Below are 22,828 nucleotides of genomic sequence, written 5' to 3' on the forward strand. Positions count from 1 at the left end.
GCAGAGGCCAGCCCATCCGGCACAGCACTCCATCACTCTTCTTCTTAGTCAAATAGCCCTTACATAGCCTGGGGACATTGTCATGTCAAAAAATAAATGATGGTCCAACTAAATGCAAACCCCCACACCATCACACCTCCTCCTCCATGCTTCACTCTGAGTACCATACATGTAGAGATCATCCATTCACCTTTTTTGCATTGCATGAATACACAATTGGTGGAAGCAAAGATCTTAAATTTGGACTCATGAGACCTAAGCACACTTTTCCACTGCTCTAATGTCCATTCAACTGACCGTCAGTTCTTAAAGTAATGATGGTGTGTCGTTTGTCTTTACTTAGCTAATTCATTCTTACCATAACATGAATTCTAACAGTTGTCAAATAGGGCTGTCAGCTGTGTACCAACCTAACTTATGCACAACACAACTGATGGTCCCAACCCAATTAAGAAGGCAAGAAATTCCACAAATGAACCCTGACAAGGCACACCTGTGAAGAGAAAACCACTTCAGGTGACTACATCATGAAACTCATTGAGAGAAGGCCAAGGGTTTGCAGTGCTACTTCCTACTTTGAAGAATCTAAAATATAAGACATATTTAGAGTTATTCATCAGGTTTTTTTCTTAGCTACATAATTCCATATATCTTGCTTCATATATCTGATGTCTTCAGTTTGTATCTACAATGTAGAAAGTAGTAAAAATAAAGACAAACCATTAAGTGAGGAGGTGTGTCCAAACTAGTGACTGATAGTGTACATATATTTATGCATATTGTGTCTCGACACAGGAGAGACAGAGAGCTTGCTCTGTCTCCTCTAGGGATAAATCCAGTCATCGCCCTTTTTCAGCCACTATCCGGCCCTTGCACAAGATCACATATAGCTGTTGATTTAGTTAGTGGACTCACTGCAGCTGAAGGGAACACAGTCATTCTCGCCATTGGAGATAGATTTTCAAAGCTAAAAGATTCTCAACGGGTAATCTCTAAGTATCATGTTTTCGTGCCTGATGATATTGTTTTAGATTGCAGCCCACAATTCATCTCCCCGGTCTAGGGAACCTTTTGTAAGGCTTTAGGTGCTGAAGTTAATCTCACATCAGGTTATCACGCTCAAAGCAGTGGGCAGACAGTTCATGCTAATGAGTAGCTTCAAGCTGTTGTGTTTCAGCTACAAATCAGAGCACCTGGAGTTTACAGCTATTCTGGATTGAGCATTCTCACAATGCCATGACCTCCTCAGCTTCTGCCTTAACCCTTTTCAAGCCATCCCTGGAGTATCAGCCTCCTGTTCTGCTCACAGGAAGAGGAGATAATTTCCTCATGAATCTACACCACTGTGGCCAAGATCTCCAATATCTTGTTTACTGTGAGGTTTATGGTCCTGAAACACATTTTTAATCACTTACCTAGTAATTCTGGACTCTAATCTGGTGGGAGAACTCCACCTGAATCCCAGGTACAGTAGATCATGGGATCTTGTGCCTTCTTTCTCTGTCTGTCCTTCAGTTACATAAAAAGCTAGACAAAATTTCTTTTTGCCACCAAATTTTTAGAATGTACTTCCTGGTAACTAGTCTAGGCTCAGTCAAAAACAAAATTGTTAGTGAGCCATTTCTCTGAAATATTTTGCATCTTGTCTACCTGCCCCCAGTACCCAGTTTGTATGTCTGTTCTGGTTCCGGCCTGCTGCTCACTTACTGTTCTTTGGAGTTTCCCCCTCCTAGCATACACCCTTGGTTATATCTTTACCCTGACTGCCCACTTTCTACTGTTCTCCTGAGGAAGAAGAATATCAAAATCATATCCTAATATCTGTTTATCCTCCATGGCGACTGTGTACCTCCACAGCTGCCTATACCATAGACTACCTGTCTGTATATCTGCTTAAGTTAGGATATTATTTGCTTAAATAAACAGTTTTGTGTTTACTTTTGGGTCTTGTGATCTAGATCTTGTCAGAGACAAAGTTAAATTTAAAAAAAATGTACAGCTGCTGTAGCACATACTCCCTCTTTTCTCTTCCTACTATCTTTTTTTTCTGAAATTGTAATGTTTTTCACTAGTGGTAAATGTAATTTTAGCTGAATGCTATAAACCTTATTTGGCTGTCTGAAATGTTGTAATAGCAATATTTGAAAAGAAAGAAAAAAAGAAAAGAAAAAGGAAGTCTAGCAAGAGTAATCTAGAATATAAGATCTCTTAATACAATACTGTGATCATTTTGTAATAAGCTGACTGGGTAATATTAAAATGCGATCATCAAGAGCAGCTTGTGCATCTTCAATAGAGTTTCAATGTACAATGCTGTGTAAAGTTGTGTATAATGAGACAGCAGTTGCATCAAAGCATCTTCCACAGAAAAATGTCTGGGTCTTGCAAGCTTAAACTACAGCAAAACCGGTTTACATTCATATCACTCTCCCCCCACCTGCTAAGCTGACTCTCAGCAATGTTTCACTGAATATTCATTAAGTCCTGAGCATGTCTCCACTCTGCTACCCCTCTTTTCCCCACCACTCCTGTCCCTTTCGGCAGAAAGCCTAAAGGGACATTTCTGGATATATGTTCAAAAAAATCTTTGGTTATGTTGTAAATGTTGATTCAAATGTAATTGCTCATGTTATCACATCGACCTATCATATCTTTAAAATACCAACTTCCTGAGAGTTAATTTTGACAATAAGTTTATTGCCAAGAATAAGTAAAGCTCTATTCAGATTTGCAATGCTGACAAATAATTTAAACAAAACCTTTATTTGGAGGAGGAAATAACATGACAGTAAACAATTTCTGTTGTTTCACAATTTCTGTTGTTTCACATTCACTTTCTCAGGTTTAGACTGCAGAGTTGATGTTACAGAGGAATATGTTTGGTTAGCATATTCACTTTTAAATAATCTCATCCAGATTTGAAGGAAATTTCCCCACAACGAGTCTATTCTTCCTTCCACAGATATTCTTCGCAGCCAGCTGGTGCCTATTTAATTAACAGGTGTTTTACAGTTTTTCTCAATCACTTTTGTGCAATTTGCACATCAGATATGTCATTCTCACTACTCTTAATGCAGTTCTCAAATCAGTAACACATTTCTTCACCTGCATTAGGGTTTTCTCATTGTTTTTTTTTTTTTTTTTTTGTTCTTTTGCACATTGTTGTTTTTGTCAGTCGCAATTCTAGATCTCTCACTTTTCTTCAATTAAATTACTTTACAATTTTTTTTCAAATATGTATGAAACAGCGAGGCAGTAACAAACTATCAGCCTTAGAAATGAAACTGTCCTTCAATGGAAAGCTGTCACAATTCTTTTTAGAATAGATTCAACAAGGTGCCGGAAACATTTGTCAAGGATTTTGCTTCATATTGACTTGATAGCATCATGCAGTTGCTGCAGATTTACCAGCTGCTCATCCAAATTTCCCTTTCAACCACATTTGAAACATGCTCTAGATCTGGTGACTGTGGAGGCTGTTTTAGAAATGTGAAATGAAGTGTCGGTTTCCTGTTCTTTGCAGACAGCACTGGCCCCCGGTCTCAGGCTGCTGTACCCCATCTTCTTCAAGGTCAGATGTGTTGTGCTTTCAGAGATGCTCTTCTGCATACTTTTTTGAGAACGGCATACCTAATAAATTGGCTGCTGAATGTATGAAGCATGACTTTGCCGGACTATGCAACAAGTGTTGAAGTTCTCAGATTGTATATAATTTCTTTGTATCTTTTCCAGTTTATATAGTTTCACAAGTATCTTTTTTTCCTCTCAATTTTAGCAATTTTGTCAAGTTTCAAATGAATCCCTCACATTTGATTTTTGTGTGAGAATACCTACATGTTTATTGTACTCTTTACAAAGTGAGTAAGGTTTCAATAAAAGTATTTTTTTAAAAACTATTTAAGTTTTAAAACAGTAGTGAAAGTGTTTTTTTATTCATTGGTCACAAAGTTGAAGCAATTAACTAACTTCTCATGTTTTGACATATCTGAAAAAGGTTTCTTGTTTTAGTGTCTTTTACTCAGAGAAGTGTCTGTTATCAAAATGTCTTAACTGTTTTGAGAACTGCATTACGAATAATGAGAATGGCATTCTTGCTGTGAGAATTGTGCCAAAGTGATTGACAAAAACTGTAAGAGTGGTAAATGCGTGTTTATTGGACTATACAGTGCTATGTTCTGATTGTATATATTTTCATACATTAAGTCTACTCCTTCTGAACCAACTTGCAATCTAAGTTGTAGCATTTTGTTCTTAAAAATGGTAAATAGTAAATGGCCTGTATTTATATAGTGCTTTACTAGTCCCCAAGGACCCCAAAGCGCTTTACACATCCAGTCATCCACCCATTCACACACACATTCACACTGAAGCATGTCAGCAGATCAAAGAATGGGGTTAACATCCTGTGTTTGGTCTGTGGTTATATTTAGGAAGAAAACTTGATTTATGAACATCAATTTTGCATTTCAATTTTTTTTTGTTAGTTTGTTTTTTTGTGATTTGCAAAATATGTAAGAGAACAACCTTTGCATCCGTGGCACCCAGACTCTGGAATAACCTCCCCGTTCATATTCGCACTGCCGAGTCTATCCAGTCTTTTAAATTACGTCTTAAAACTTATTTTTTTACTTTGGCTTTTGATTCTGTCTAGTTGGCTGTTTTAGCTTGTTGCGTTGTTACCTATTGTTTGTTGTCCTCTTTTATTGTTTGTTTTAACTGTCTCATGTTTTTATTGACTGTGAAGCACTATGGTCAACACTGTTGTTTTAATATGTGCTATATAAATAAATCTTGATTGATTGATTGAACAACATTTCTTTACTAACAAAGAAAAGTCAGATAAACAAAACATTTGCTGCAAATTATTTACATATTAAACATTTCTAGGCTTTCTTAAGCAAAAATAATTTTTCATGTTAGTTACCAAATAAATAAATAGGATATAGTTCCCATTCGTGTGTTTATTTTATTGAAAGTACTTTAGAAGGCTCAGAGTGCACCGGGAGTAGTGTGGTTTGTCAAAAAGAAACAATGCAATATGTGGACTACAGTTTTGTCCTCACCAGTTTTATTCACATGTGAGAACTAAAACTTGTGAACCTAACACCATGAGACAGAGAGCAGCTGCTGGATGGAGATAGACTGACCCCAGGTTCAGAGCCATGGCATAAATTCTGACCTCTACTCAAAGAGCATAGAAAGAGGGTCATGGCGAGCCGGGGTCATCATCACAGGAAGATATCAAGGGCCAAGAGTGACACTTAACCTAATGCCCTCACACTCCCCTTCTGCGGTCTAGGTGCTCTTCAAATTGATTTTACCTTGGAAGAAAAACCAATGTGATCCGTTCAGCTCCAATCCACTTCTGACAGGCTGGCTGTAGAAAACATATGCCAAGTCCGATTCTCATGCATTTCCCTGGTTTAATGATATACAAAACATTAAATTTTTTAATATTTTAGGTTGGATTAGTGTGTTTCACATGAAAATTAAACCACAGATTTTGTGCAGGTGATCATGAGCTTTATTATCTGATTTAGACAACCTATTCAATGTTCATTAAAAGGGTTTTTTCATTCTGTCAGGAAGCGATTCCTTTGTTTAATTGACATTGAAATTAAGTCATTTTGCAAGAGCAGTAGGGCAGAATTGAAAATTTGAAATCATTACACGAACTGTGGTTTGACTGTTAATATCAGTATGCACAGATTTTTAACACTTGTACTTTAGTGTGCCAGACATGTGGAGCTACCTGTTGTGGTGACTCCTTGAGCTCTCAGAAAGCAGCTGAAAGTTGTTTTGTAGGTGCTAAAAGGTAATGTATACAAGACCATTCAGGGGCCTAATATGTGCCTGTGTAACAAGTTTGGTTATCACACAGATTAAGTGTAATAAGTTGCAGACATGTCATAAAACATTAAAGCATCACTTTTGTAATACTAACACTGGAATTTCGTTCCTTTAATCAGCTCCTGGAGCTGTAATTTAATTCAGCTGATTTAACCACCTTTTGCCCTCCTTTGCATTCCTTTCTAGTGAACTTAAGACTTTTTGCTGACATGTAACACCATAGGTGAGCTAAAGATTTCCTGAATTACCCAAGAGAATGACCTCCACCTGTGACAGTTTAATTGCGACTCTTATCACTGTAGTGAAATGATAGTCATCTAGTCCTTTCTCTTGATCACATTCAGCTCCGTTCAGTCTGGATGTTTAACTTTAGCCTTTTTGTAGCCTGCTGGGACCTTTGCATAATTCTTCTAACTCCCTGTGTTGTAAGTATAAAGAAATCTCCTCCGTGTTGCAACCAATTGACAGACTGTAATGTGCAACTGACAATTCTGAAAATACACTACATATTGTCACAGAAGGTCAAGAAATACAGTTAAAATAACCTCAGAGATTTTGTGAACAATTTCTGAAAGAACATTGATTGTGTTGACATTAAAATAAAAAGCACAGAATGAAAATGTTTGTACTTTGTTGACTTTAGATGCTCTTCACTGTGAGTATTGACAGTTTGCCTAACTGCAGTTTTGACTCTTGTGCAAAGTTTTAGTCTGTCAGTCTTTTATTCCGCTCACACAGCCCAATGAGGCTTATGCATAAGTTCAATAAGGAAGATCTGTATTCCCTCATCCGCCTGCATTCCTGGGTGTTCAGGCTACTAGTCTGTTCTTTACATCACTTCCACTTTCCCACGTGTCAGGGACCAAGCAGTAAAGCATAAAGGACACAGGTGGTTTTAATTCAAAAAAGGGGTTTTATTGACCCAAAAATATGAAAACATATTTAACAAAGCCAAAACTTAAACAGGCAGACCAATAAAAGAGGTCAACTCAATAGACTAAACTCAAGATAATAATTAACAAAACCGCAAACAAACATATGATAAACTGACCTGCTGAAATGACACACAGGGGGGAAAACAAGATGGCTGCCATATAACCAACTAATACAAACAATGAAACAAACATGAAACACCCCCCAGGCAATGAAGCATGTGGTGCAATCCAATTAGGCTGTCAGTGGTACTTCAGGTCTCGCAGCCCTTTGCTACACCTTTTGCCAGACAGGAGAAGCCAACCCCGAGGTAACTCAAACAAAGAAAAATGTATTAATATAACATAAAACAGAACTTTGACCTTGCAAGGTTAATATGTGTGCACGCCATATAAACATTGGAAGGATGGAAAAATAAATACATTTAATAAAGAAACAATATTGAACAATAAATAGAATATTTTAAAGTAGTGACTGTAAATTAAACTAAAGTGAATCAACGGGTGGTGAGGTGTGGAGCTTACCATGTGTGGCATGCCATCACACCACGCTATCAAAATTAACTGTGTCATCATCACTCCAGTCCAATCATTTTCTTCTCATCTTCTGCCTCTGTCCCATGTGCTTTAAATTTTCTGTCATTCTGCCTTTTAGACTTTCAGTGAGTGACTCCCCTTCTCCATGTCTCCACATCATCCTGGCTAGATAGAGATCCTCACCCAAATCTCCACTCGCTTCATCTGTGCAATCAGCAACCTCCAGACTCCAGGAAGTCCTGTCCTACATCTCACCACTGTTGGATTCTGCTGTGCTACTGTATGTAGCTTCATTGGATTCTAACTTTCAAATAGGTCATTACTCTTTACTTAAAAAAAATCATGTCTAGTTACATAAAATTATTTTTATTTATTGAACTAGCATTCTGACTTTTGACACTCGGTATGATGGTAGATAACTTCTATTTCTTTAACCTTGTTTTTTTTCTCCAATGGAAATACTTTCTCAATGAGCTTTGACCCTGAGGAGTGTGCAGTTTTTATTGCTGATGAAAAATAAATAATAGTTTCCAAATTAGGTATTTTTAGTTTTCCATATGTTGAGTTAACTGCTAAAATACCACTGATTCATAAGATAAAGCTTCATATTCAACTGTTTATTTGCAATTCCATGAGTAAAATTCATTCAGTAATATTATTTATTAAATACAATCACTGATACAGAGTATTTTCTTGATTTTAATGTTCAGCCTGTCTTTAATAATTCAGTCTAAGAGCTGTTCCAGGTGTTTTCAACCCAGTAACTCTAAATAAATGTCTTGACTATACATCCCTTAATCAGTTACTGTGGAGCTTTTCAGGGAACCTAACAGTAACCTCTAATAACTGTACTCATCCATAAGAATCTGTATTACCAGTTTAGAACAGTGACACTGCTGCTTTAGTTCTTTGAATTCTATAAGAGCTTGTCAAGGTTCGAATTTGAGGAAGAGACAAACGACTGCATGGTCTCAGTAGATGTCAGAATAGTGATTTTTATTATACATATGTACATATGGGGAAGATGAGCATCACAAGCCTTTTAGAGCCGATCTCCCCCGAGCAAGCGTCTCACAAAGCTTTTATTACAATGATGACGTCACACAGTCAGACCTTACTGGAAATGATAACAGTTGGGGCCTGTTCAGAGAGTTTACCTAATATGGACATCAACTGTTAGTTTTAGAGAAAAACAAGTGTGTATTACATTCGTGCCTTTTGTGAAAGTATATCTATCAGAAAACTGTCCTCAGACGACCCTCCTATTCTTACTAAGTGTGTGTGTACACATGCATGTGTTATATAAGAGCGTGCATGTACTTTAAAGGCCTGTGTACGTGCAGAACTACACGCAGGCGGGCCGGGCCCAACAGGACTGGTGGGTCTGAATGGTGTGACTGCACTAAAGTGCAACAACTTTATATAAACAGTCAGTGTGCATTAATATTTGCTCAAAGTAACACAGATGTAATTAAAAGATTATACTGTCAACAGATTCAACAATGGTAAATGATTAATCAATGATAACTGATTGTGAGAATACAAAATAAAATATCTCCTGGTCACATTCCTCCTCTTTGGGCTGGCTTGCCAGCCCAACTCACACCAGGATTTATTTCCAAACCAAACAAACACGTTATGACACTTATCAATCCCAACACCTCCGTTGTTTTCCAATTTTCCCACAACCCAGCTGTTCTTTTAGCTTCAGACTCGAGTTTCAGCCTGACACGCTTCAGGCCCCTTTACCACCTCCTCTTGGAGTGAAGAAACGCCCTCGGATTCTTCTTTCCTCGACTTCCGGGGTTAGACCACCCTTCAGTCGCTACACAGATCTGTGTGTTTGTTGTCCGTTGTCACCGCCGTGTCCCCCTTTTTGCCAAAAGCCTCTCGAACCTCGTTGGTCTCTGGTGTTCCTAGTTTTAGCCAACCCCTTCCTGGTTATCGCTGTGGTTATGGGATCCATCTTCTCAAGGAGCCCCAAGGCCATAACACTTGACCCCAGTTGCTGTGAAGGATCCCCATATCTCCGTGTCCCCGTCTGGTGTCTGTTCCCTTCTCTGCAAGAGACAGAAAGCCAACACCTCTCCTGCGCTGGCTTTCCTAACCTAATGTTGTTGACTTTGTTTATTCCAATCCTATGCCATGCTTATGTATGTAAGCGTACATGCACTTAACCCGCTTTTGACCTTCACAGACTAAGTGCCAGCTCCTTATAAGCACATTTGCAATGTGTGTATGAAAATGAACAACAGACCTCAAACAAATTGGGCATTCTTAATTCTAACTTGAGTGTAGTACTCAGTTTCTAATCATCTAATTATGCTTCTCACTCGTTCCCTAAATTGTCTAGAAACCTTTAATTTTGCCATACCTAAATTATTAAAACACAAACCAAATTATAAACCCCCTATATAGGTTTTACCTTTATGAGCACACTTCAATAATGAGCAACAACCTGCAATCTGTACCAAAAATCTTCCTGGTCCCACCTGCAATTAAAGATCAGATGCATTTTATACCTGTTTTAATTCCTCCTTATATAGAACCTCCTCAGTTTCAGGTTAGTAGCGATTAGTCTCAATTAATCGTTCTAGTTGTATTTTGCAATTCAGCTAAAAAGCAAACCTGTTAAAGTAAACAGCTTATTTACAACCACCTGCAAATCATAAGAGTAATAAAAGATTCAGCACAACAGACAAGTATCATGCTCAGGATTTTTCTGATCATTAAATCACTATTATTGCCGCAATTTGTTTTATTCACCCTTTGGGCAATATTACTCCAAGAGAGAGAGCCCCTAATGGCCAGTTAGTGAGCTCTAGGTTAACCTGTCCCCAAATTTGTTATTTGTTATTATTACTTGTTTTCATGTCACTTGTCTGTTTTCTACTGCACCCTTCTCACCAAAGCAAAGCAAACATTAGCAGCACATTGACCGTAGTCAGCCATCCTCATTCCATAGGTGCTATAAAAACATTTCCTGTAAAAGAATCACAGTTTTCAAGACAGGGTGTGTCTCCCCCAACACTCTCACCAGAATACAGTGTAATAGCATCACCAACTCCTAACCCATAAACACCGTTTCTTCACACATCCGCCCAGAAATCCTGTAATAGAAAAACATTAAAACTGTAACCCTGTAGGGAAGAAAATGTAAATGGTAACGCTGCGCAGTTACCTCTGTAAGCAACACAAGACACAAAAATGGCATTTACAGGTTCACTCATCCTCGAATATTTTGTCATCCTTCTACTCCTGTAAAAAGAAACACACATAAATTCATCCACCCTTTTATCCTATCTAGGTGGAGGTGGTTAACCTTGAGTCATGGTCTAGTCTTGTCATCTTTTACCAGTCAGTCCGTTTGTTTTTATTCCCAGTCTTTCATCCATTCATCCATTCTTTGCTGATAGTGAAACCTGTCGTCGCATTTAGTTTCCACACTCAGCAAAATGACGTCATCTCAAAAAGAAAACAAGAACTTGAGTTTGGATTACCTCGCTGAATCCTTTTTTAGACAGGGACTCTCGTTTCTAATTGTCCCCACAAGTGTTTCCTCCAGAACCCATTTCAATGCGGAGAAACTCACTTACAACAATTTTCTCGCCGACGTGTAATGCTTGTAATTTCCGATGTGCAGATCTGCTTAAAGAAAAGATTCACAAACAAAAATCAGTAAATATAAAACAAAATAAAATGAAAAATAACAAAAACAAAATGCAGACGCCCGGGTCTTAGGACTTGTCACTGAATATTCTTCCCATCAATAAAAATACCAACCTAAACCTACACAGAGTCAAATCAACACCACCTCAACCTTTTCATATCCCTAAACCTATATGTTTTGCGTTCGTGAAACAAAATAGAACCGTTTCCATATTGAGTAATTTGAGCTCTTGAAATGTTTTAATTCTCTTAATTCTGCCAGTTTATTTCAACACTTATTCAATGACTTTTATTCAACTGCTACTTGGTCACTCGAATTTTACCTGTTCAAATTGCCTAGGGTTCAACAAAGTCTAGATCCCCGTTATCATGAAACTTGAACGGTGTACGATGATTTACTTACAGTAATTTAGAATCATCACTCAACCTAGCTCTACTACTGGCACTGCGTGACTTTTCTCACACTGGAAACCAGAATTTAGTACAGAACTTTAATGCCTCAGGCAATCGTGCTCAAGGGCTGCCCCCCCCTTTCTCTTCTTCTTTGTCCGTGTGTTCCTCCTTTATTAAATCTCCATCACAATGACGTGGCGCTCTGAAATAAGACTCACACTGTTAATTCCTCGTTTTCACTCTGCACCACTGCTCAGAGTGTTTTCTTTTCTTTTTAGTGTACAGTGAACAATTGAGTCGAGGCCTTAAGCCCCAGATATCTCGCACAGGCATCGTTTTCATAACCAAACCGCTCCGGACTCTGCTCCCCAGACCACACAAATGCCCTCTGGGCTTATTATTATAGCATATTCTATATTTGACTTTGTTGTGTGCAGCATTGAGCCTTTGTCAGTAAAGCATTCTTCATTGCAGCAGCTGGAGCATTGTGTGTCACTTCTTAGTAAATTAAATCAACATTTTGATTTTAGTGCATGGGTATGTATCAGTTTTCACTCCCTCAACGAGTGCATAAGTGTTCATGTGTGTGTTTCTCTTCATTCTAAGTAGGCGCATGCAGAAGTGTGTATTCGTGTGTTGGTGTATGTTTGTGTTCATCACCTTCCTGTTCTGTAGTTTAGGTAAACCAGCGGCCTGAAGCATGGCCTAGGGTCCTCCCCTCCTCTTTGGGTCTGTTTTCATCCGTTGTTGCAGCTGCCTACATCTTCTCCTTGTAACTTGACCCTTTTGCTTCTGTATGGTCTTTCAGGGTTTACTCCTGCTGTTGGAGCTTTGCGTCAAGTCTGACGACCTCCTGCTCCAGCAAGCTTCCACCTGATTACAAGTCCTGTACGTGAAACTCCAAGTCTGACTGATGAGTTCAATTAGCAGCCAGCTCCTCCGGAGCCATGCTCAATTTCTGTTCTGATGCCTTGAGCTCTTACTGAGGGCAAACACCTCAGAGTCTTTTCCTTCCACGTCAGATTGGAGTCTGTTTATGTTGTCCTTACTCTGCTCCACGGCCTTCTGCAGCTCTTCCGTTCGGCTCTTCTCAGAGGTCAGCATTCTTTTGCTCACCCTCCCTTTTCCTCCGGGCTTAATGCGCGTCTCGTCACCGCTCTGTCAGCTGACGCAGCCTAGGAATTTCCCCCGTGTAGTGAAACGGGCGTTAGGTTTTAGTGCTCTCCGTCTCTGCTGCATGAGATCGCTTTTTTGCAACGCTGTTGACATCCTCAAGTTGTTGTTGTGAGTCCAGCTGCTGTGGCCTTCAGGGGTCAAAGGGTCAAAGATGGTCGCGGAGAGGGCAACGATGGTAGAGGGGAGGGTAGGAGTCCAGGTCAGCTTCGGCTTTCAGAAAAAACAAAAACAAAACAAAACAGGCGAACAGGAAAATGATGTTGTGTTGGGTGTGCTGTGTTGGCTGGTCTCCTCTCCCCCCCTTTTTTTTTTTTTTTTTTTTTTTTTTTTTTCCTCTCACCATATAATCAACTCATAACCCCTCAAGTTGACAGGACAACACAGGTACGTGTTAAAATTCTTAAGATCCTGTTTAGAAACCTAAAAAGGAATTTTCTACCATTCAGTAGTCATTTGTCTTAAACAATCAACAAAAACATGTCCCAAGTCGACCCTTTTAACCACTAAATTTGTCGTGTCCTCACTTAATCATCAGACCAGTGTCTTTGTCTTCTGACGTTACGTTGTTGTCCTGCAACCCAAAGAGTTTATTTGTCAGTAGTGTATAAACTATATCATTTAAAAACAGGTGTATGTTAAGTGTCGCTACTTTAACCTTGCATGTACGTGCACATGTATGTAAGCTGTTTCTTCATTGCATGTATGGGTGCGTCTGTATATGGAATAAAATAGAATAGAATTCAACTTTATTGTCATTGCACATGCACAGGTACAGGGCAACGAAATGCAGTGTATGGGTTAATTTAACTTCTTCTCAAATGAGGCATTTCTCTAACACCCACATGTGTCTGTTCCTCGCACTTCTCATACCTTTCTCTGGTTGTGTGTGGTTTTATTTGTTTCAGTCCTTTACCAGGAACATCTTTTCCTTTTCTCCATGTCTTCCGCCAGAGGTTAACACTGGTGAGATTCAGGGACACAGCCCCCAGAGCAGTTCAGCGAGAAAGACCTGCCTAAAACTACATTCTCTCTTTTTTTTGTTTTTCCGGGAGGGGTGAGGACAACTCTGGTGTCCAACCGTGAATTTTAGCCAAAACTTGGCCTGTCTTCTGCTGCCGTACTCAGGTTTCCAGGTTAAGAAAAAACACCTGTATGAAGACACTAAACATACATTTAGTATTTGTATAAACATAACTGCCTAAATTATTGAACTCTTGAGGAGGGTGGATTTCAGAATCAGAATCAAAATCAAAAAACTTTATAGTCATTGTCATGAGACCGACGACATTAAGAATGGTCCCCGATCATTGCATCATCCCTAGTAATATCAAATATAAAAAAACACTAAAATTCAATAAATAAAATAGATAGAATACTTAAAATACTAAGTATTCCCACAGTCATGCTTCAGACCGTGCATAGATTAACACAAGAGTGGCATGGCGGACATTCTGTAGTATTCAGATGTGTTATTGCAGTTGGGTAACAGCTGTGCGTGAGTCTATTAGTCCTTGCTCTGATTGCCCTGTACCGTCTGCCTCAGGGCAACAGTTCGAACAGGGAGTAGCCAGGATGTGAGGTGTCTTTTATGATGTTTTGGGCCTTTTTAAAACAGTGGGCGTTGTTTGACTCTTTACTAACTTTAAACCCCACCATAACAATTTCTCACTGACAAACTTCTATGCATCCATTTAAACATGCGAAGCCAGCACAAAATCACACACATACCCCTACAGCAAAGCTATAACATAACCACAATGCAACTCCTCCCTTAAACGGGAGAAATCACCCTAATTCAACCAACTCTATATAAAACGTCAAACAAAGATAAACCACAAACATTTCTACACTTCTGTGTATTCCACACCGCACACTAGGCACAAAAACACCGATTACTCACAGTCTACAACAAAAGAAAAACCTGCTCTTTTCACAACTCTCACAGCTAAAGACAAAACTCTTACCCAGTGCCTCTGAAATAATAAAAAATCACCAAATACTCGGTTACTCTTTTCACTCGCTCCTTCCCCATACAGCATACACGCTCGCTCCCGCGGACCCGCTCGGCCCCGTGGGCTCACTCGGCCCCCACCTTTTTTCTCTCACAGAGACAGAGAGAGACCCTTTTCCTTTTTTTTTTTTTTTTTTTTACTTCGGTCTATCTGCACAGAGTTTACCTCATCTCTTTCCTTCTATGGGCATGCACACTTCCTGTCTCACACACACAGCCCCTCTCTCAGAGAGAGCAGAAAAGAGTTTTTCCTTTTTTCAACACTCAGGAGAAATTCAACAGACAGTTTATACCACTATTTTACACTTTATTTACACACACCGGTAATTTATGTTCTATTTACACACGGGCCCGCATAGACATATGCCAGAAGAGGTTACACCTAACTTTTTTGACTAATTTAAAAGCACCTATAGCCCAGGCCTAGCCTTGCTGATCAATACACGCCTCGGGAACGCCCTCCCGATAGCGCTCGAATTCCTAAGAAAACACCATATGCCAGAACAACTTAATCTCACTTCTCTATTTCTCTGTTGGTGTTGCTAAATTTTTGACTAATTTAAAAGCATCTTTCAGCCCAGAGCCCGGCTCTTGCTGATCAATTACCGTTTCAAGTACGCCGCCTTGAAAAACGGTCAAATTACTAAATTCTAATTACTTTTAAAACTACTTCCCCGCCAGGAAAACACGGAGCTCCACCAGCTACGTGAAAGGCAATGAAATCCTGGCTCACGCTTTTGGCTATACTTAAAGCTCAGTGTGCCCAACGTTTAGATAGGATGCAGCCAGGTCTAACCTTCTTAATCAATCAATGCAGTAGAAGGCAATCACTCATAGATTACCTGGCCAATTAACCGGGAGTCCCAAGTCCCCAGCGGGAGGCCAAAACCGGGCTAGAACCTAACCACGCGTCCGGGGTCAGGGGTCAGCGCCACCTGCTGAACAAACTGCATTCTTAGAGAGCCTAGCTTCTCAGTCCTAAACGAATTTACTTGTTTAAAAGCCTCACGGTGAGCTCTCAGCCCCCCCGTTTAATTATCTGAAGCCCGAGACCGTCTCTGCTACCCTATTAAAACCAAATTAACCCTACACTACCGATTGACTGGCTGGCATTCCCAGTCAACCCACATTTAACCTCTTAAACCGTATCTATTTGTTTCCACACACCTTAAACCGTATTAACTCAAACACATAACTTCTTAACTCAAAATTCACCCCCAAAATAAACAGCAATAAATTTAGTCAGACTACTATGCCCTATTTTAAAACTAATTACTCAAGATCACCCCGGACAGAACAGAAGCCCCACTGAGTGAACCTTTAATTTAGCGCTCAATTTCCAATTCGGCACCTTTGGAGATCCGTCAACAGGCGGTGCTTACCTCTCATATTTCGGGGCCCATCACTCAGTGTAGCTCCTGGCCGTCCGTCTGACACCACTAGACCGTCAGCCAGGCTCCTTAAAATATCCCTCCTCAAACCGGTGTTTCGGCACCAGATTGTCAAGGTTCGAATTTGAGGAAGAGACAAACGACTGCATGGTCTCAGTAGATGTCAGAATAGTGATTTTTATTATACATATGTACATATGGGGAAGATGAGCATCACAAGCCTTTTAGAGCCGATCTCCCCCGAGCAAGCGTCTCACAAAGCTTTTATTACAATGATGACGTCACACAGTCAGACCTTACTGGAAATGATAACAGTTGGGGCCTGTTCAGAGAGTTTACCTAATATGGACATCAACTGTTAGTTTTAGAGAAAAACAAGTGTGTATTACATTCGTGCCTTTTGTGAAAGTATATCTATCAGAAAACTGTCCTCAGACGACCCTCCTATTCTTACTAAGTGTGTGTGTACACATGCATGTGTTATATAAGAGCGTGCATGTACTTTAAAGGCCTGTGTACGTGCAGAACTACACGCAGGCGGGCCGGGCCCAACAGGACTGGTGGGTCTGAATGGTGTGACTGCACTAAAGTGCAACAACTTTATATAAACAGTCAGTGTGCATTAATATTTGCTCAAAGTAACACAGATGTAATTAAAAGATTATACTGTCAACAGATTCAACAATGGTAAATGATTAATCAATGATAACTGATTGTGAGAATACAAAATAAAATATCTCCTGGTCACAAGCTATTTTAGCTACACTGAGCTACAGTGAGGAAATGTAAATGTAAGTTCATATCTATATATATCTATATATCTATATATATATATATCTATATATATATCTATATATATATATATATATATATATATATATATATATATATATATCTATATATATATATATATATATATATATATATTATGGAATGCCCTTTAGGAAAATATTATATATATTCCAACCAAAGTCTGAATATATAGAATGAAACTTGAATATATAGAACGATCTTCTGAATATATAGAATGAAACTTGAATATATAGAATGAAACTTGAATATATAGAATGAAACTTGAATATATAGAATGATCTTCTGAATATATGAAATGAAACTTGAATATATAGAACGATCTTCTGAATATATAGAATGAAACTTGAATATATAGAATGAAACTTGAATATATAGAATGAAACTTGAATATATAGAATGATCTTCTGAATATATAGAATGAAACTTGAATATATAGAATGAAACTTCTGAATATATAGAATGAAACTTGAATATATAGAATGATCTTCTGAATATATAGAATGAAACTTGAATATATAGAATGAAACTTGAATATATAGAATGAAACTTGAATATATAGAATGATCTTCTGAATATATGAAATGAAACTTGAATATATAGAATGATCTTCTGAATATATAGAATGAAACTTGAATATATAGAATGATCTTCTGAATATATAGAATGAAACTTGAATATATAGAATGATCTTCTGAATATATAGAATGAAACTTGAATATATAGAATGAAACTTGAATATATAGAACGATCTTCTGAATATATAGAATGAAACTTGAATATATAGAATGAAACTTGAATATATAGAATGATCTTCTGAATATATGAAATGAAACTTGAATATATAGAACGATCTTCTGAATATATAGAATGAAACTTGAATATATAGAATGAAACTTGAATATATAGAATGAAACTTGAATATATAGAACGATCTTCTGAATATATAGAATGAAACTTGAATATATAGAATGAAACTTGAATATATAGAATGAAACTTGAATATATAGAATGATCTTCTGAATATATGAAATGAAACTTGAATATATAGAACGATCTTCTGAATATATAGAATGAAACTTGAATATATAGAATGAAACTTGAATATATAGAATGATCTTCTGAATATATAGAATGAAACTTGAATATATAGAATGAAACTTGAATATATAGAATGATCTTCTGAATATATAGAATGAAACTTGAATATATAGAATGATCTTCTGAATATATAGAATGAAACTTGAATATATAGAATGATCTTCTGAATATATAGAATGAAGCTTGACGTCACGGAGGCGCTTGCGCCATCTAGTGTTTTCCTTGTTTGTACCTGCGAGGAATGGCACTATGAGCCAGTCCGCACGGAATTTTGTGGCTCAAATTCTAAGTAATGAGGAGCTAATTAACACCTTGGCAAATGCATGTTCTGGCCAACCTAATATTTGTACTAGTGTACCGCATCGTACTACTGATGAAGAAATTTATTCACTTTTTCATCGTGGAAGACCAAATGCAGTGAACCTCTCCGGTCAGATAACCCCTGGCTATCCAGCTAACGTTATGGAGAACGTGCCTTCCACATCACAGGAGTGCCCCACAACAGGTCCCATCTACAATCTTAGACCTTTTACTCGAAAGGGCCCAAGGCAGAAGAGGTAAGAACAGAACTAAATGCACTGAAATTACTAGTGGAAGGTTAGTAATAGCCCGTAGGTTTCAATTGCTCGACGAAGCTAAGTAAACAAAAATATCACAAAAAAACAAAACAAAAAAACTGTGCGATAGACTGACAGCGTGTGGACGTGGAGACTAAACTGTGCACAACAGTTAATTTGTTTAATTGTGGAAACATTTCTATAATATTTCACGTCCCGTAAGCTTAATCTGCAAACATTGTGTAAAAGCAAAGCACATCAGTTGTTACAATACATAGTTGTTGGCAGTATATAATTTAATGAAACCTTTTTTAAAGCAACAAAAAGTACTCCGTGAATTGAAGACATTTGTTTATGTGATTGTTAAGTTTCTCCACCCATCCATCCCACTATCTTCCATCATCTATCCATCCATTCATCCATCCATTCTCTTCCACTTATCCAATTCAGGATTCCAAGAGCCTATCCTAGCTACCATGGGGCTAGAGGGTGTTTATTAATGCAGATTAGACATGTGTACAGCATGGTGTATTTTTTTAATTAAATGTACTTCATTGATCAGAGAAGTGTAATATAACATGCAGAAATGTTTAATTTGCCTTTATCCTCCATTAGGTTTCCAGCACAACTAAGCAGGTCACATTCTGTGGCTCAGTCTTTCACCAAAGAAGTGATTCTCTTGCCAGACCATCTAACTACACATGTGCCAAGGCGTAACAAAAAAGCTTGGCTTTTTGAAAATGGACATATAAAATCTGCACTGGAGTTTAGCTGTGACTGGGACTCAGACAAAGTAATGCAGGCAATAAGGACTGCCTTCCAGCCAGTTGTTGAAGGATGCAGGTAAGCATTAGATCCTTTTTTATAAAAAAAAATATATTTTTTGTTACTTAGATTATTATACTATTAAAGGTCAACTTTGGGTATTTCCAAAAAGGATCTGGGAGCACCGATCAGATGACTGGATTGATATCTTTTAGAGTTAACAAAAATTAAGCCTTTTAATGTATTGTATTGTATTGTAGTCTGTTAGCCTTAACAAAAATTTCATATACACTATGTTTTCTTCCTCCCCTAGGCTACAGATTTTGCTGGCATGCCACACCAAACTAGTTGAGCCATCACTCACTTCCAAACAGACTTTGAATGGAGACCTTGTGAAAAAACTGTTTCATCAGAAGTCAATTTATGTCAGACCTGACAAGGTCATCTTATGTGAGGACAATGAATCAGTAAGTAATCCTGATCATTTCAGCAAATGTATGTATTTTCATAAAATGAGAGTGAAAAAGGCAAAGATGGATTTTAAACTCCCTTAAACATTGTCACTTGTATTATGTTTTAATACATAATACATAAACATATTACTAATATTTATTATGACATTTTGTTGTCAGTATAATGAAATGTATTATCTGTTTTAATTTACAGACATATTCTGATGGAGAGAGTAGCCATACAAGCAGGCAGGATTTCACAGAAACGTTGAATTCTGACAAATGCGGTAAATATTCCTATCTAAAAGTCGCTCCAAATAAACTGTAAATTAAGTTGGTTCAGTGTCTGTTACTTAGTCATCTTAGGCATTGTGTCTTTAGCTAAGTGTCAAGTCTTTGTTAAAATCATATTTAAATTTAGTTTAATATTTTGAGCAGGAAGAAATGTACCCCTAAATACATGAAAAGCAAAAGCTATAAATGTGATTAGATGTTATTCAAAAGTTAAACTCCTGTTCTTTGTGTTCTCACAGTTGAAATTTCTAAAGAAGTTCCCTCAGCCATTCCCATTGTTAACGCACAGTCCATGTCTGTTGATGATGAGGTCATCTGGTGCGTTGCTACCCAAGATGTTTGTACTGTTGAATCTTCCATCTCTGCTGACACCCTCACAATGTCCACCAATCCTGCTGTCGTTGCTACTGATGAGGATGAGCCTTACTCCAGTGGAACATCTGCCTTTGTCAGTTACAACACACCTGGCTTATCAGTGGGTTCTTCTGCCAGTGTTACTGGTGACACACGTGTCTTCTCTAGTAACACCTCCAGTGTGTCCAATGGACCTACCCAGCCAAGTTTATCCAGCACATCCTACAGGTATGTGTTTTGTACATGTTTGTATCTTTTAATCTTTTGAGCTATATTGTGCAAAAGTCATGACCCACCCCTGCTTTCTTTGTATTTTGCTGGAAAAATAGGAAAGAAGCGCAGTGATTTACTGAAGTCTACAAAATTCTGTCTACAAACAGACATGGAAGCGCAGTATATTAGAGTAGAACAAAACTTGTAGAATTTTAATGAGCTTAAAATTCAAAATGTGATATGAGCTACTTTAGTGTTCAACATAGCTTGAACTCTCTTAACCAAGCTTTCTTGATGGTGATGTCTTATTTTTATTGAATTTCTTTAAGCATGGTTCAGGAATAGTTTTCCAGGCTTTTTGTTCTGTTCTCTGTCAAGATGATCCCACACAACTTTAATAATGCTGAGGCCAATCTATGTATTGTGATAATGTAATTCTGTCAACATCATTTATATGTAATTTAACTAAATAATTTACAAAACATTCTGGCTTTGCAGTACATATCTTGGCCTGTTTGAGGAAGAATACCTGTCAGATGACCCCGACCTCCAAGAAGCCATTTCAAGGTCTTTAGACTCAAGTGCAAGTGAAAGGTCAGTACAACACAAACTTTTACATGTTGAAAGGTCAACATATTAACCATTATTTTATGTTTGTTGCGGAAAAGGAGTCATCTACTGTCTAGTTTTGGATCAGTTTGAATAAGCAAACTACGAACTGCAACCTGTGATTTCTGTTGTCATTTGAAGATTACCAAGGCTATCAGATTACTTATATTTTACTTGATATATGTTTTGGTTTATTTTTACTTTTTTGAATGGAGGTTGGTTGTCAGTGTTGGATCTTGTTGTTTTTCTTGTTCTGCTTGTATTTATATAGTGTATTTATACTATTTATAAATACTAGTGTATTTATGACAAGATAAAAATGTAAACTTAGTTTAACTTAAACTTAATCTTTTTTCCATTATCACAAACATTCTTGATTTGTATCTCTTTTTTGTTAAATATCAATTACAGTCTTAAGAATGGTACATCATTATTCTGTTGGTGGGTTATTGCCATTGAGACTAGTATATTTCTTTACTGTTTTTTTTTTTGTGTGTGTGTATGTTTCAGTGACGTCCAGAGCTTAGAGAGAATCTTGGAGCAGATTGTTACTAGAGTAAATAATGACAGCACTGTACGCTTCAACATCATAAGGCGAAATGTGTGGGATGGAGCATCCAGAGCCATGGGCAGATCCAATTTTTCACCAGAGAAAAAAATAGATGTGAAGTTTACTGATGACTATGGAATATCTGAGGGTGCTGTTGACAATGGAGGACCTACTCGGGAGTTCTTCCGACTTTGCCTCTGTGAAGTCAAGGACAAACTTGGCATCTTTGAAGGTCCACCCAATGCTAAAGTTCTTACGTGCAATTCTAAAGGTACTTATGATTTAATTAATTGTTGCCATTTGATTTATTTTACATCAATACATTATACATCAATTGGTTTGTGATTACATGTACGAGTTTAGTATCTCATACAGTTAACTAAACACATTTTTTTGGCAATGACAGAATTTTTGTACCACCACAGAGGATTTTAAAAAATTAAACCTAGATTGACTGAAGGGAAGATTGTCTGCTTTAGTTGAAAGGTTTGAAACAGTACTACATATTTAGAAATTCTGGTCATTTTTATACATGCTCTCTCATTTCTCAAAAGTAATTATTCAAATGACTGATATGGTGTAATTCAACAATCAAGAGATGCACTTATGAATGGAAACACAGATGTTTTACAACAAGGTGCAATAGTAAATAACTGGAAGGACTTTGCCAGAAAACATCTAAAAGAACTATGCTATACTACTATGAAGATATGGACAGATTACACCAAGATTAACCAAAATGATGGAAGGAGAAAAGCATAGTAAAGAAAAGAATAGCTTAAGTCACACATGGTGGAAGCAGTGTTATGACACGGGCATGAGTAGCTGCCATAGAACCAAGCCACTACTGTTGTCAATGATAGCACTGGTGATTTGTGAAGTGTAAAGGGCAATCTGTTCAGATTCAGCCAAATGCAAATGCTAAATTGATTGGACAGTGTAAATTGATAATAACCCAAAGCATAACAAGCCAGCTCAGTTACCTGATCTGACTGTAAGGCTGTAAAGAATTGTAAAGAATTTTAATCCTTGTATTAAAAATAATACATAAAATGGTGTTAGCTTTCAATCACTTGTCTAAAGCAACCATCTTTAAAGATGGTGGATAATGTATAAAATTGACTGTAATTTCTAATCAGCTGGTGCCATTTTTTAATAAAATAC

At 37.7% G+C, this 22,828-nt stretch overlaps 3 protein-coding genes across 3 annotated transcripts in view; 2 read left to right on the plus strand and 1 right to left on the minus strand.

The window, feature by feature from the left end:
* LOC146634295 (uncharacterized) overlaps positions 1-12,227 on the plus strand; it is a 15,894-nt gene extending 3,667 nt beyond the window's left edge. Inside the window, exon 4 of the mRNA XM_085377192.1 lies at positions 12,190-12,227. Within this exon, the coding sequence (XP_085233318.1) occupies positions 12,190-12,227 (38 nt within the window). The remainder of the gene's footprint in view (positions 1-12,189) is intronic.
* LOC146634286 (NLR family CARD domain-containing protein 3-like) overlaps positions 1-22,828 on the minus strand; it is a 612,463-nt gene that overhangs the window by 515,171 nt on the left and 74,464 nt on the right. The window lies entirely within an intron of this gene.
* LOC146634296 (uncharacterized) overlaps positions 18,120-22,828 on the plus strand; it is a 6,401-nt gene continuing 1,692 nt past the window's right edge. The window contains exons 1-7 of the mRNA XM_085377205.1: positions 18,120-18,427; positions 19,043-19,270; positions 19,506-19,659; positions 19,859-19,931; positions 20,178-20,520; positions 21,004-21,099; positions 21,625-21,935. Coding sequence (XP_085233331.1) covers positions 18,120-18,427; positions 19,043-19,270; positions 19,506-19,659; positions 19,859-19,931; positions 20,178-20,520; positions 21,004-21,099; positions 21,625-21,935 — 1,513 coding nt within the window. The remainder of the gene's footprint in view (positions 18,428-19,042; positions 19,271-19,505; positions 19,660-19,858; positions 19,932-20,177; positions 20,521-21,003; positions 21,100-21,624; positions 21,936-22,828) is intronic.

The sequence above is a fragment of the Diplotaxodon limnothrissa genome, linkage group LG3 (assembly GCF_057381915.1).
Source record: "Diplotaxodon limnothrissa isolate DT_005_m linkage group LG3, D_limnothrissa_male_GT1.1, whole genome shotgun sequence".
NCBI lineage: Eukaryota > Metazoa > Chordata > Actinopteri > Cichliformes > Cichlidae > Diplotaxodon > Diplotaxodon limnothrissa.